This window comes from Musa acuminata, chromosome BXJ2-3 (assembly GCF_036884655.1).
Source record: "Musa acuminata AAA Group cultivar baxijiao chromosome BXJ2-3, Cavendish_Baxijiao_AAA, whole genome shotgun sequence".
Classification (NCBI taxonomy): domain Eukaryota; kingdom Viridiplantae; phylum Streptophyta; class Magnoliopsida; order Zingiberales; family Musaceae; genus Musa; species Musa acuminata.
Window position 1 is genome coordinate 36,352,059 of NC_088340.1, and position 16,987 is coordinate 36,369,045.

At 33.0% G+C, this 16,987-nt stretch overlaps 2 protein-coding genes across 2 annotated transcripts; one reads left to right on the forward strand and one right to left on the reverse strand.

Moving 5' to 3' along the window:
- Nucleotides 1-2,583: 2,583 nt before the first annotated feature.
- On the reverse strand, nt 2,584-3,051 carry LOC103974151 (formin-like protein 8). Its single transcript, XM_009388915.3, has one exon. It carries the CDS (start codon nt 3,049-3,051, stop codon nt 2,584-2,586), a length of 468 nt encoding a protein of 155 aa, XP_009387190.2.
- A 5,320-nt stretch (nt 3,052-8,371) lies between these two features.
- On the forward strand, nt 8,372-9,082 carry LOC103974869 (uncharacterized). The gene has a single exon (XM_009389772.3). The coding sequence runs from the start codon at nt 8,402-8,404 to the stop codon at nt 8,915-8,917; it is 516 nt and encodes a 171-aa protein (XP_009388047.3). The 5' UTR covers nt 8,372-8,401; the 3' UTR covers nt 8,918-9,082.
- Nucleotides 9,083-16,987: the final 7,905 nt, after the last annotated feature.

Consider the following 16,987-nt stretch of genomic DNA (forward strand, 5'->3'; position numbering starts at 1 on the left):
TCAATTATATATCTCTTCACTCTTTTATTCCGTTTCTCTCAAAATTGTTGGTGCACTCTACAGTTTGATCGTAAGTCATTCTTCGCAACGAGGTATATATTTCCCATCACAATTTAATGGCTCCCATGTTCTTATGGATTGGTTGAGGAACAACCATGGGCTTTTTATTTTTTTATTTTTGGAAGCCCGTCTCTCATGACAATGACTTTTTTTTCGCCTTAGCGCTCGTTAAGATAATTATGCTCTTGGGTTCTTGGCTCGTGTTGTGATCAATCTCGATGAAAGAGTGTTAGGGGTGATTATAGGAAAATAATCGACTTTGGAGATGGATGCTTCAAAATGACAAGGCTGGAGTTTATGAGGAGAGACCTCTAAAATAAAGATAGCGACCATGAGAAGGGGTTAAGGGGGCATATGGAGGTGGTGAAGTTTCACGATAGGATGGAAGCGATGAGAATAATAACAAGGGCCTCGTGACGATGGTAACAGCTCATACGACTAAGGTAGCCATAACAAGACAAAGACGATCACGAATAAAGTAATCTTATTTTTTCAAAATATATACTAAAAAAAAGAAAAGTTTTGACTTTTTTTTTTTAGGAATTTGTCTTTTTTTTTTTTGAGGAATTTGTCTATGGGTATATATATTTATATATAACCAATTCTTAAGGTTAAAAATGGTATAGATCGTTATTAATAGGATACTTTTACTGCGTGCACGGTCTCTCTCTCTCTCTCTCTCTCTCTCTCTCTCTATATATATATATATATATATATATATATATATATATATATAACATTTTTTTGTTCTTTTGATGAAGTTACTTGCGGACATTCGAAGCTTCATATCCTTGGATCTCGAGAACTATAATAAGCAACCCACTCTAGTTTTGTATATCTAATTAAGCATTCAAATCGATAAAATAGAACATGCAGTTAGAAGGATGCTTGCCATTTACAACATGGGTGGATCGATCACTATAATAATCGAAGGAAACAAGGAAAAAGTGCCCGCCTTCTCCTTGCTTCACTTCTGGTCAAACTTGACGAGCACCAACTAACCCTTCTCGTCATTCATTTACTACCGTAAGACTTTATCTAGAGATCACTGCAAATGGAGAGAGAAGACAAGAGGGAGATCTACTCATTCTCACACGAACAATTCAAACTTTGTGGGTAAACAGAGTGAAGGAATTCAACAACAAAAGACAATGTCTACTAAAACAAACACGAAGGAGAAGCCACTGCAAGCCGCGGAAGACGACGGTGGTGCATTGTAGTACCAAGGGAACCAAGGCACGATTGGGTTTGGAGGGGGAGGCACAGGGAAGTCGATGTAAGGTGGCGGCGGCGGCGGGGGCGGAGGGTAGTTTCCATACTCCGATGTGCTCGGCGGAGTGGGCGGCGAGTCTGTGACTGATGGCGGTGGCGGTAGGCACGGATACGGACATTCCGGAGGTGTGGTGGTGTCCCATGAGACAGACGTCGGAGGATTCGACAAGAGAATTAGAAGGAACAAAAGAGTGGTGGTGGCGTGGAAGAGCTTGGAGAGCATCATTGTATGAGGTGAGGTGGAGGTGCGGTAGGGAAGAAGAAACAAAGGAGACGGCATATTATGGGACGGAGCTCATCGTTTTGTCCTAAGAATTAACTTCTGTCAAATTAACGTGTTCTAATGCATAATTATTTGCATGTAACATATGATACCGGTAATATCATTTGCATAATTATTTCCCTCGGAAGCTAAGAGTTGATAGAATATTCTAACGTCTACGTTGTAAGCATTTGGCAGGGGTCAAGTTTCATGAACTGTACTGATGACAGGTGCCTTCCAGGAGAGAGCGAGAGAGGGGTGGTTGCATGCTTTCGTCGTTTGCCGGTGGATTTGGTCATCAAAGAAACAGCAGAGAAAGGAGCGTGGACTCCTCTATCTCTATGCTTGGAAACTGGTGAAAGAGAAACGAGAGTAACCTCTTCAAGTGATTACTCGCTCCTTTTCTACACTGATTCACTATTTATTTGCATTAAATTAGTTTAGGATAAGAATTCACAGGCACGAATGGTCAAATGAAGCAGGTAGTTGTATTGTCTCGGCAGTGCAAACTGTGGAACTCCATATGAAGCCAGCGGAGAAGACAAGAAAGAAGATGAGAGTGTAGAAAAGACTATTCTGATGATGCGAGCAATTAGGCTTCATTTGACTCGATATGCTCCGGAATTAATGAGGAGACGAAAAGAAAGGAAGATTCTTTACGTCACATCCCTTTTTTTTTCTAACATTGAGAGAAAAAACAATCTGCTTTCTGGATTTTTTTTAGTCTTTCTTTATAGATACCTTATTTTGTTGAAGAAATAATAATATTTCTCTCTGATTTGGCCTCTGTTCTTCACATCATGTTCGAGATGTGTTTTCTTCTTCCGGCAATCATAAAGAACAGAGACAGGACGAGTCGCGAATCAATGAACTTGTGGAAGCAGGATTTCTTCGAATTGAAGGGTACAATTCTGCAATTCAGAGAGACAGAGAGGAGAGACGGAAACGGACAGATCTGCGATGGATGATACATACGTATCATCGTCGCTCTAAAACAACATCGCTAGTAATCCACAGGATATCATCCCCGTCCACCATCCGTGATGAGTCCGCCAAGCCCCCGAAAGAAGGTATTCTGGATCCACCGGGTACACGTTCCCCGGCGTGTAACACGAGTAGCACGGCGGCGTTGGCGGCTTGTCACATGAGTAGCATGGCGGCGATGGTGGCAGCGGCGGCGGCGGGCAGGCCGGTGGCGGAGGCGGCGGCGGCGGCGGGGGGCTCGGAATGCTGCATGGTTGCCCGCACGGATAGCAGGGACACATCATATCCAGCTCCCGTTCCGGTCGTGTCACCGCAACTCCATCGCCATCGCTCGCAGCCACGCACTCGGTCAGCAGCAGAACCACCACGACGGTGAGTAGCATCTTCTCCTCGGACGAGTCCACAGTTGGCCGTCTCCTCGCTCTTCTTCTGTATGTTGAATCTTGCGAGGAAAGGGTCTTCTCCATGGCCATTACTTTTATATCTGATGGGACTGTGATGCTTGCGTCGGCAAACGGCAATTGCATGTGGACGACTCTGCCTCTTTTGAGGGTCAACAACTGAGCTCTCGTTACTTAGTCGTGAGATTCCACCTCTCATTTAACAACAGAAATGCTTAAGATTGAAATATTATGCAATGCTTATCTTTCTACGACATTATTGAATTGGATTCTATGCACAAGAAGACTTATAATAATAATTGATGTAATTAAGCATCTAATATATCTTTATCTAAGTTATTTGGCCACATAATCTAATCCAAGTTAACGGAGTGGTCTCGCTTCTCCACCAAGGAATGAGCAAGTTGGTGGGCGATGCATGTTTAGGTAAGCATCATGTGGAGACACTAATTATTATGGTACCAACTGTCTCTTGGTCTTCTACTCTGCCAACCTGTACAAGGTGGGCATGCCGAGTTGCAGATGAAGCCTTGGCCGGCCGTCTCATGACACGGGATGAGAAGACATTAAATTGGCCATGAAATATGGGTTGGAGCAGTGAGTGGTGAGGTTGCGAATGATGAATGGCTCTTTAGGTGAGAAGCGGACAAAGGGAAGGGATGAAGACGTTTCACCACCCTGCAGTTGCTGTGCCTGGCAGAATCATGCAAAGGACAGGGAAGGGTGGGGATGAAGGGACAGGAAATGGTCGTCCGAAACTTGGAGCTTATCCACGGAGAAAGGGAAGACGACACGCATCAACGTCTTCCACTCAAAGACAATCTCTCCTCCATCCTATATTCTGTCGACTTGCAACACAGGGACAAAGTTGTTCTATTCTACTCTTGGGTCATTGATCCTTACTGCCACCCTCGAGTCTTTCCGACGTTCTGCCAACTTCAAACTATGTTGTCTACATAGAAGTCGATCTAACAAATGATTTCCTGGCAGAGTCGAAGGAATTGTAAGTGGCATGAATGATCCTTCGAAGAGCAAAAAGCCTAATTGCCAAACACCAAATCGAAGACGCACATCTCTGCCATTTAACATTTGGGCTAAGAGATTGAAGACGAAGGAGCAGAGGTCGTCGACGAATACAGGTGTGGCATCGCTATTAAGGATCAGTAAAGCATGACATGACCGATTGGAAATACTTAACCAGTGAAACATAAATGGTAGCTGAGAAGAATCCATCTGTGTTGTGACATTTATTCCCAACGAAAGCTTCGATCGATGGAGTCGACAGGGAAAGAAAGGTAGGCTGGACAATGCAAAAGTGGGAGCCTCTTTTAAGCCTATATATATATAATTGTCATGATTCTAAGAGAAAGAAGGTATTTTTTTATTGAAAAATATAAAGAAAAAGAAATAAAGAGAGATAAACAGGAAAGATTAGTGAGACTTCCTATCAGATGGTCTCCAAATAGTGCTATGATTTTGAAATGAATGAGGAAGAGTCAAACCGGTCCTGCTTAGCATACATGAGATCTAGACACTAATTCGACCAGAAGGGTATATGTCATCTCCTTGTTCATCTATGGTTCAGCCATCTCCATCGTGGTGTGTCAAGAATGTTCCGCTAGTGGTGGGTTTGGAGGATTTGGTTAAGGTTTGAAGTTAATAACTATGTCAAGCGAGGAGTCCCTTGATAATATACTTGAGTGACTTTTCTATAATGTGATGGATGATTGTTAGGATGAGATTATGGCAACAATCGAGAATTGTTATATGAATTCTTCGATCATTAATTGGTTATGAGATTGTGAGCTAAATTGTTAGGAATACGATTATAGAGTAACACATTTGTTGAGTTAGCTTTCCTCTAAGTATTGTATAGCTGATCTTGTGGGGTCAAATCGATACACCCTCGTTAGTGCCACACCACCAATGTCATGAAACCAAGTCCTGTTAGAGTAACAGGGTCAAATCGATATACCCTCGTTAGTTCTATATTGTTATGATCTTAAAGGTATTAGCGGATTCGAAACCGATATCAAAATTATGTTTAACTTATAATATGAGTAAGTGTCATAAGTAATTAAATTGGTAAGCAATAAAAGGAAATGCATACTAGATTTATAATGATTCGGTCATCGCGATCTACGTCCACCCTCGATTCCTTCTCCGTTGAGACTATCGAGTTTTATCGACGATCTTCTTTTTAATGGGTGAAGATAAAGTACCATTATTATAACTCTTTTCTCTTTTTCATAGGTAGGAGAGAATCTTTACAACTCTCTTTTACAAGTAATCATCACACCACCCTTAGAATGATTTAGAAGCTTAAGAATGATTTAGAAGCTTAAGGAGAAAGGAACTCAAGACTTTCAATAAAGTTTACACACTTAGAATCACAAGTATTTTATGCTCTTTTCTTACTATCTTAAACGAAGTATTTATAGGCTCCAAATAACTTCTAAAATGAAGCTAAAAAGTCTTATCCTTAGGTTTTCAGGAGTACTAGCGGTACTATCGCAAGTGGGTGATACTATCGTCTAATAGAGTCTGAGAGACTGAGCTTTGGCAGTACCACCGCTTGCTTGGGTGGTACCATCGCTTGACATAGCCTAGAAAATTATGCTAGTACTACCGTTAGTCTGGGTGATACTACCACTTGACATTGGCGGTACCACTATCGGATTATTCGAAAACGTATTCTTCGTACTTTTCAATTTATAGACGGTTCCATCGTCTAGTCTGGTAGTACTACCATCTAACCCAACTTTATGTCATTGAATTTAATCTTATAATAGGCCCAATTTAATCCTAATTCAGGTCAATAAGTCCTTAATTAAATTGGCATAGTTACACTTAAAATCAACTCAATTAAAATCTAAATTATTTCGATTACAATCATGAATCATATATTGTTTGATATGTCATTGGTTCCTCCGATATTTTGTTTGAACTTTTGGCGCATCATCCTTGCTTTTGACATATTATCCAATTTATTGGCATGATCTCATGTAACATTTGATATTTGCGTAATGTTTGATCTTTCATGCCTGATGCCCGGTATATGACATGATCCACTCTAGTCTAATGTCTAATTCTCCTACTTCAATTGATTTATCTTTTCATAATCGAAGTTAGTCATACATCATTTTTCTCAAACACTTATTAAATCATAAAATCATTTATTGATTTCATCATCAAAATTTAGGATTTAATACATATGATATCTCATCTAAATGGGCATGATGTGTCCCTTGTTGCTTACGTGGCATGCCCCTCGTATTATCTACCTGCATTTGATACATGAAAGGAGTCATGACACAAATTTAATAGGCTAATGATCACATCGAATGCTTTGTGGCCAATTGAAAGATGTTTTTGTTATTGTAAGATACTTTGTTATTAATTTAATAATATCATCTTTATTGGATAGTTTGTGATCGATTCCACCATAGATTAATTTGATCACATTATTGTCGTAGGATGCTTTGAGGCTAATTTAATTACATCCAAGGAATGTTTTATAGTTAATTTGATCGTATTATTATCTTCTTAATCGATATGAGAAGATGAGATTATTTTAAATTCGGCCTTAACTCATACATATATATTATATTAATAAGCAGTTTAGAAGGAATGCCAACCTAATAACTAACTTCCCCATCTCAAAGGGCATCATCATAATTTCCAAAACCAACACGAATATTCAAAATTGGAGTCTCAACTATATAAGCCACCTCATTAGCAATGGGTGATTTCCATGAGATCGACCAATTTATTCTTCTTCCAAATGGAAAACGCGCATTGTGATTAAAAGGTTGACATTACGTGACACGTGCGAGCATGAACGCTGACGTGGACATGTATTATTCATACACGTAAGTCGAGATGCATGCTCGTGAGATGTGCTGAACCAACTTGAAGTATTCGGTTCTGTACTTTGACCTTCATTTGTGTATATATATATATAATCGAACTGGAAAATGACCTAATTAAGCATCGGGTCATTGGACGAACCATATGTTCAATTAATATTATTTTATAAATAAATAAATAATTTAAAATTATATTAATATAGAATATTAAAATTAAATTATATAAAAACAATAAATTGATAATATCAATGAATATTATAAATATAAATATTTGTGATAATTATATTACATTAGATCAGTTTTAATTTATTTCTCACGTCAATCATGATTTGATGATTGACATAAATATCATTTTAAACAAATAAAAAAACAGATTTTAAGTTAAAGATATTTAAGTAGTGTTTTTATTATGTTACAAAATGAAATCGGTTTCATGTAACCCAATCGATACATCGGGTTATCCAAAAATCGATCGAGTCAATTAGTTTATTTTATTTTTTAAAATATATTTGATTCAATAATTAAATCAAACCTAACCATTCGATTCAATATATTTTAATTTTTTAATATATTTGATTCAATATATTTTAATTTTTTTAACCTCTTTGCAGCCTCATGTTTTCTTTTGTGAAGTAATTTATCAGGGACTATACATGGAGTGTCACGTAGGTATATTGACATCAGATAAGCCAAATATGTTCTCCTCTCTCCACTGGCGAATGCCATATCTCATTGTTGGTGTTTGTAGGTCACCACTGTTTCATATGTGTAGTTTGTTCGAACAGCTTGTGCACTTAATGGACAACAATGAGAGCACAAGTTTGTGGTGCCACTTGTGCTTCCTCGAGCCACATACATTCGAACCAATGCTTCTGCAGTCAACCGATAGATCCACAAGCATCAAAGTTAGGTATTTTAATGCATTCTACTTCATTGGATTACATAAACTAACATTGGAATTGGAAAAGGAGGAATCTCGCATGCATCTTCTCTCCCCAGTGGATGTCCACGGGTCGTTCATGGGTCGGAGCTCGGTGACATCGGTGGTGGGTCTCCTTCACCGACCATTACACTAAGTTCTCAGTCATGCGGTCAGATTTCAGACACAGAAGAAGCAGAGCCGCAAGCGTGGAAAACGCTTGCACAAGTCCTCGACACACGATCTCTCTTATTCAACGATGAAATGGCTGCGGAGAAGGAAAATGAAGTCGACAGAGAATGCTTGTGTCTTTCATGTTATTCTATCGAGTCATCCCTTTCTTTTGTGCGTTCAGATCGGAAGCAGATGGATCAGCTCTGGAGTAGTGGTTTCGTGAATCGATCCACTTCTGTTCTCTGTTCAGATTGGAAGCGAACGGAGTGGAGCTTCCACTCGTTGATGTCGGATGCAAGCTGAGAATCGAAATTTAGATGTTCATTATTTTTTATTAATGGAAACTCTAACCCATGAAATCTAATCAATGCTTAAATACATCACATCAATAAAAATTGAACCCATTTATCGTCTTCTTTGTCTCTACGTGTCTCTTGTGGTCCAAATCCGTCATCCCCTGATGACCATGAACGCACGGCTCCATGTAAACGACAGGGAAGCAAGTGCAAGAAACGTGAACCCCGGACCTGCCTTCCTGCTCATCCAGCTTATAAGTACGTACGAGGGAGGGAAGACGTCACAGGAACTGATCGGAAGACTGTCCTTGATGAGTTCCACAAACACGCCCATGTCGATCGGGCTGCTCCACGCGGTGATGTCCCTGGTTTCCACCTGCTCCGCACGCATGGCGCGCGCAGCCAGGAAGCTGTCCAGGCGCCGGTGCAACGTCATCCCTTCCGCCCGCGGGAAGAAGATGGCCGTCGAGGAGGACGCCAACGGCGAGCTGGAGGACGGCGGGGACGGGGTGTGGCGGAGGTCGATACTGATGGGGGAGAAGTGCCAGCCGCTGGACTTCTCCGGGGTCATTTACTATGACGCGGACGGGCGGCGGCTCTCTGAGGTGCCGACGCAGCGCTCGCCGCTAAGGAGCCCCTTGCCTTCCTTGCCGCTGAAGGCTCCGATGACCGCCAATTAGTCACAGTTTCTACATGAACGCCGTCAGTGTCTCCTTTCTCTCTCTCTGTTCTCATCCGAATCCTCTCCATGTTCTCTCCTCCGATCGTCTTTTGACCTGCTCAAATAGACGAAGCTTCAGCCCTCGGTTTGAGTCTACATGGAAAATTACCTGTTTGAATTGCTATCTTTTCCTGCCGACTGCAAACAGGAGGAATTAGTCTGTCCGGAGACATCTCCGGTGAACCAAAGCGTGATTTCTGCTCCTGTGTTTGTTATTACGGCTCGAAAGAGCTCAATATGTCATAACGAGTCCGATGAAGATGATAATTGATTTTTCTTTTTCGTTCAAGGAGATGATGATCCCTCTTATTAAATTAATTTTTAATATTTTTAAAAATATTTTAAAAATATAATAAAATAATAGTTAACTCTATAGATCCATTCTTTTTCGTGAAATAACTAATATAAATTTATGATTCCAAGTTTAAAACTAATTAAATAATAAAAATTCACATATAATTTCTTAAAATATAAATATGTCTAATTAAATTATAACAATGAGGGAGGGGTCTATTACAATGGGCTGTTGGCCTCCTGTGCTAACTGCTAAGGGAGAGGGCCATCCATATATATATATATCCCAACCTAAGCAGCCCAGAGGACAGCTGTGAGAATTATTTGTGTGGATCTCACTCATCTTCTTCACATCGCACTGGTGTGGAAGAACTGTAAGAGCTGGAGCGAGAACATGTAAATATCAAGCAATTTTCTTTAGGATACATTGATTTCCTCATAAACTGGGAACTCCATGCTTTGGATATCTTTCGAAAGCAATTCCAGAACAAAAATAACAGCAAACAGAAAGAGAAAAGATTCAAGAAGACGAACACCTCTATATTATGGAATCACCTTCATATTTCTTTGTTTCTCTTAATAAACGTTCTAATAAAAATTATTGTTTAGTAAATGCTATGTGCATTGGAACATAGATATATAATAGATAGTGGGCACTTTAAACAACCAGAAGAGGAAAGGAAGAAGAATGTAGACAAAAAAAAAGATAAAATTTGATTCGATTTCACTTCTCCAAAGCCAATACATGCATTGCACACACGACACCTTTGATATCCATAAATGTAAAACATTTGTGAAAATAATCGATGGAGCTTTGTGATGATATAAACCCTCTGATTAAATTACTTCGAAAACTCAAGTTAAAACTCTCTTTTGTCTATCTACTAAGGCTGTTTTGTAAATACACTTTAGGATATCAATACTATAGATCCATATGTTTATCTCGGTCGCATTAGATGAAGATTTTTTTTTCCTAAATGTTGTAATTGATTTGGATCTCGATAACTTGTAATTATAGAAGGTGAAGTTATTTCAATAATCTTGTAAACTACATTTGTGATTACTATTACAAGCATAGGAGGTGGCCATTGATGCATAAGCTATGATTGGCTGCTTCGTTGAAAAATAAATTATAACTGTTATTAACATTAAATTAATTAATCATTCTAACATCACAATTCAATAATTATGATTTATTAATTATAAAAATTTAAAATTAAAATATTATTACGTATCATATACATTATAGTAATTTTAATATTAAATATTAAATATTTTAAAATTTTAATAAAAATTAATAAAAAAAATATCTATTTTTCTTTAAGGAATTGATTAAAGGAGAAGAAAAGTAAATAATATTTTTATATTTTTATTTTAATTATTTTACTTTCATAGATAAAAATAGAAATACATTATTTATTTATTCATAGATAAAAATAAAATTTATATTATTTTTTAAAAAAAATATATTGCTCATTAGGAAATAAATCAATTAATAATATAATTAATTGATAAAAATCTAACTTATCCATGGGAAATCAATTTTAATTATTTCTTTAATCACATTATACAAATAAGGTAGTTTGATACAAAGAAAAATAATAGATTATTACAATAATAAATCAATACCTGATATAATACATCTTCATGGATAATCCAACTATTATCCATCCAAGTAGTTTCCATGCTCACTTATGTGTTATGAAATAGTTTCCATGCTCACATATGTATCTCATGTTCGATTGTTATTCATTCAAGTAGGTCTCAACGTTGATGGATAACTATTCAATCCTAAATAATCCTAAGTTTTTATCCATTCGAACCTCCTAAACTTCTATACCTTCTCTTCTGCATTCCTATAAATGTCTTATGCATAGTCTCTCACTCACATATCAAACTACGTTCAAGATATGTTCCATTCGGTTCTCACCCTTCTTCTCGTGCGTCAGACCTCAATTTGATCATTCTTATTAAATTATATTTTAATTTTTTTTAAAAAATATTATAAAATAATAGTTAATTCTAAATCCATTCTTTTTCATGAAATAACTAATATAAATTTATGATTCCAAATTTAAAACTAACTAAATAATAAAAATTCACATATAATTTTTTAAAATATAAATATGTATAATTAAATAAATTATAACTATTATTAACATTAAATTAACTAATCATTCTAACATCATAATTAAATAATTATGATTTATTAATCATAAACTTTTAAAATTAAAATATTATCATGCATAATATATATTATAATAATTGTAATATTAAATATTTTAAATCTTAATAAAAAATATCTATCTTTCTTTGAGGAATCTCTTGTAAACCCTCATATAGGAATAAAGGAGGAGAAAAGTAAATAATATTTTTATTTTTATTTTTAATTTAATTATTTTTCTTTCATAAATAAAAATAGAAATATAATATTTATTTATTTACATACAAAAATAAATTTTATATATTTTTTAAAAATCATATTACTCATTAAAAAATAAATTAATTAATAATATAATTAATTGACAAAAAATCTAACATATCCATGAGAAATCAAATTTAATTATTATTTTTAACCACATTACACAAATAATATAGTTTCAAGTAAAATTGATACTCGATGCTATCCGTTCAAACAAGTGGTCGAAGAACAAGTGGTCGAAGAATCAACCACCTGGTTCCATCTGGTTCTCGTCCTTCTTCTCGTGCGTTGACCTCTTGCTCTCCCTCCTATCAACCAGCAATCCACGCTTTATGGTTGGAGCCCACCAACTAAATCGTGATGCATTTCTCGAGGGCTTCGTCTCGTCTTTAGCACTGCAAGCTCTGCCTACTAAGTTGAGGGCATGGCGCTCAAGGGCGACAGAGGACCGAGCATATGGGTTGCATTCGTTAGGGTTTTGGGTATCATGTAATCTTTCTCTTTCTCTTTTACTTCACCTTCTTCACTGAAATGATTTAATATTTTTCCTTGAAGGATTTCTATTCGTGTGTGTTGGTTGAAGGATTTCTATTCGTATGATATCAACATCACAAAGAAGTTCAACTTTGATGCATATCGATTCTCGATCTCGATTTTTCTAAGTACTGGAAACATATTTTTCTATTATTTTTTTATCATCCGTTACTCATCTTTAAAAAGTAGCATTGGAGTCTCTACATATAAAAAATAATATTTAACCCTGATTCTTCTTACATTGTTAATTTCATCGATAAAAAAATAACATGTATTGTCACATGCAAAAAGATTGTGAATGAAAAGGATAAAATTTACAACATGCGAGTAGCGAGCGAGGAGGAAATTAAAATTTTATATAAAATTAATAATTTAAAAGATAATAACGAAAGGAGAGAACCTATATCGTATTTCTACTCTACACATTCCTTTTAACAATGGATGGAAGAAAACTCTAATTATCACATCAAGAAGTAATATGATAAAATATTATAACAGACTTCCATTGTATCATCAACCTAATCTAAAACGTGAGTTAAAAAATGCTTGACCATATAGGTTGATCTATCTAACCAATCTAACTTGAGTCTGACCTCGATTTGATTCCTTTTATTAAATTAATTTTTAATATTTTTAAAAATATTATAAAATATTATAAATAATAGTTTAACTCAAAATCCATTCTTTTTCATGAAATAACTAATATAAATTTTTGATTCCAAGTTTAAAACTAATTAAATAATAAAAATTCACATATAATTTCTTAAAACATAAATATGTCTAATTAAATAAATTATAAATATTATTAACATTAAATTAGCTAATCATTCTAACATCATAATTCAATAATTATAATTTATTAATCATAAAATTTTAAAATTAAAATATTATTATGTATCATATACATTATAGTAATTTTAATATTAAATATTTTAAAATCTTAATAAAAATTAATAAAAAAATCTATCTTTCTCCGAAATCTCTTTCAACTCTCACATAGGAATAAAGGAGAAGAAAAGTAAATAATATTTTTAATTTAATTATTTTATTTTCATAGATAAAAATAGAAATATTTATTTATTTATTCACATATAAAATATAAATTTTATATTATTTAAAAAACATATTGCTCATTAAGAATCAAATCAATTAATAATATAATTAATTGACAAAAATTCTAACTTATCCATAGGAAATCAAATTTAATTATTTCTTCAACCATATTAAACAAACAAGTTAGTTTGATACATGTTAAGAAATAAAAATAATGGATGATTAAAATAATAAATTGATACTCGATAAAACAAATCTTATAACCCAGCTATTATCGGTCTAAGTAGTTCCCATATATGTCCCTCATGTCGAGCTACTCTTTATAAAAGTAGGTCTCAACGAAGGTTGACGAATCAATTGTTCAATACCAAATATCCTGAGTTCTCATGTACTTGAACCTCTTGAACTTCTATACCTTTTGCTATTCTGCCCTCTTATAAATATCTTCTGCATATTCTCTCACCCACATCATCAGACTATGTTCAAGATGTGTTCTATTCGGTTTTCATCCTGCTTCTCATGCGTTAGACCTTAGTTTGATTCCTCTTATTAAATTAGTTTTTAATAATTTTTAAAAATATTATAAAATAATAGTTAACTCTAGATCCATCTTTTTCATGAAATAACTAATATAAATATATGATTCCAAGTTTAAAACTAATTAAATACTAAGAATTCATATATAATTTCTTAAAACATATATATGTATAATTAAATAAATTATAACTATTATAAACATTAAATTAACTAATCATTCTAACATCACAATTCAATGATTATGATTTATTAATAATAAAATTTTAAAATTAATATTATTATGTATCATATACATTATAATAATTTTAATATTAAATATTTTAAAATCTTAATAAAAATTAATAAAAAGTATCTATCTTTCTTCTACAAATCTCTTTACAACTATCATATATGATTAAAGGAAAAGAAAAATAAATAATATTTTTTATTTTTTATTTAATTATTTTCCTTTCATAGATAAAAATAGAAATATATTATTTATTTATTCAAAACAAAAATAAAATTTTATATTATTTTTTTAAAAAAAATATATTACTCATTAGGAAATAAATCAATTAATAATATAATTAATTGACAAAAATTATAACTTATACACAGGATATCAAATTTAATTTTTTTTTAACCACATTACACAAATAAAGTAGTTTGATACATGTTAAGAAAGAAAAATAATGGATGATTACAATAATAAATCAATACCTGATAGAACAAATTTTCATAGATAATCTAGCTATTTTCCATCCAAGTAGTTCCCATGCTCACATACGTGCTACTTGTCCACCGTTATGCATTCAAATAGTTCTCATGCTCACATACGTACCTTATGTTTGGTTCTCATGCTCACATACGTACCTTATGTTTGGTTGTTATCCGTTAAGTAGGTCTCAATGAGGGTTGATAGATTAACCGTTCAATCCCAAATAATCCTGAGTTCTTATCTATTCGAACCTTCTAAACTTCTATGCCTTTCGCTCTTTTGCCTTCCTATAAATATCTTCTGCATAGTCTCCCACCAACATAATCAGACTATGTTCAAGATATGTTTTATTCGGTTCTTGGATATCCTTCTTCTCATGCGTTAGACCTCAATTTGATCCATCTCATTAAATTAGATTTTAATATTTTTTAAAATATTATAAAATAATAGTTAACTCTAAATCTATTCTTATTCATGAAATAACAAATATAAATTTATGATTTCAAGTTTAAAACTAATTAAATAATAAAAATTCACATATAATTTTTTAAAACATAAATATGTCTAATTAAATAAATTATAACTATTATTAACATTAAATTAACTAATCATTCTAACATCATTATTCAATAACTATGATTTATTAATCATTAAATTTTAAAATTAAAATAATATTATGTATCATATATATTATAATAATTTTAATATTAAATATTTTAAAATCTTAATAAAAATTATCTATCTTTCTTCGAGGAATCTCTTATCAACTACCTATAGCAATTCTTAGGTTTCGATCTCTCATTACTAATGTGAACATGGTAACATCTCATGCTTTAAGAAGATATCAACATCACGAAGAAGTTCAAATTTGATGTATATCGGTTCTCAATCTCTTGGAGCAGGATTTTTCCAAGTATTGGAAACATATTTTTCTATTATTTTTTTATCATCCATTACTCAACTTTAAAAAATAGAATTGGAGTCTCTACATATAAAAAGATAAAATATTTAACCCCAATTCTTCTTACATTGTTAATTTCATCGATAAAAAAAATTGCATGTATTGTCCCGTGCAAAAAGATTGTGAATGAAAAGGATAAAAATTGCAACATGTGAGTGACGGGTGAGTAGGTGTCATAGTTGCATTAGGCAAGCAGGCGCGTGAGTGAGTGACAGGACGAGCAGACGAGCATACGAGCAAGCGAGTGATGGGCGAACAAATTTTTTTGCATGTGACAACACATGCTATTTTTTTCATCAACAAAATAAATAACATAAGAAGAATTGAAGTAAAATACACTTACTTTCGTAAGTGTATGGACCATAATACAACTTTTTAAAATATAGATACTGGGATGCTAATCATAGTTAACTACATGGGATAACTTATAATTACCCCATCAAAAATATAATAATAATTCTTATACAGTAAATAAAATTATGCATTAATCACATGTAACATATCTTGATGTCATACAAAAGATAATAAAAACATATATCACACATTATGGTGTGCTCTCTCAACATCAGCATGAAAATACATACCTTTCAATAATGAAAAGAGAGAACCTATATCGTATTTCTACTCTACACATTCCTTTTAACAATGGATGGAAGAAGAATATATCATATCAAGAAGTAATGTGATAAAATATTATAACAGACTTCCATTGTGGATAACCCAGCATAGTTATAAATACAAATGTTAATAATCATATCAATATTATCAACCTAATCTAAAACATGGGTTAAAAATTGCTTGACCATATTAGCTGATCTATCTAATCAATCTAACATGACTCCGACCTCAATTTGATCACTTTTATTTAATTAAATTTTAATATTTTAAAAAATATTTTAAAATATTATAAAATAATATTTAACTCTAAATCCATTCTTTTTCATGAAATAACTAATATAAATGTATGATTCCAAGTTTAAAACTAATTAAATAATAAAAATTCACATATAATTTCTTTTAAAATAAATATATCTAATTAAATAAATTATAACTATTATTAACATTAAATTAACTAATCATCCTAACATCATAATTCAATAATTATAATTTATTAATCATAAAATTTTAAAATTAAAATATTATTATGTATCATATATATTATAATAATTTTAATATTAAATATTTTAAAATCTTAATACAATTTAATAAAAAAATATCTTTCTTCCAAGAATCTCTTTTTAACCCACACATAAGAATAAAGGGGAAGAAAAGTAAATAATATTTTTATTTTTAATTTAATTATTTTACTTTCATAGATAAAAATAGAAATATAATATTTATTTAATCACATACAAAAATAAAATTTCTATTATTTAATAAAACAAATTGCTCATTAAGAAATAAATTAATTAATAATATAATTAATTGATAAAAATTCTAACTTATTCATAGGTCAAATTTAATTATTTTTTTAACCACATTAAACATATAGTTTGATACTTGTTAAGAAAGAAAAATAATGGATGATGAT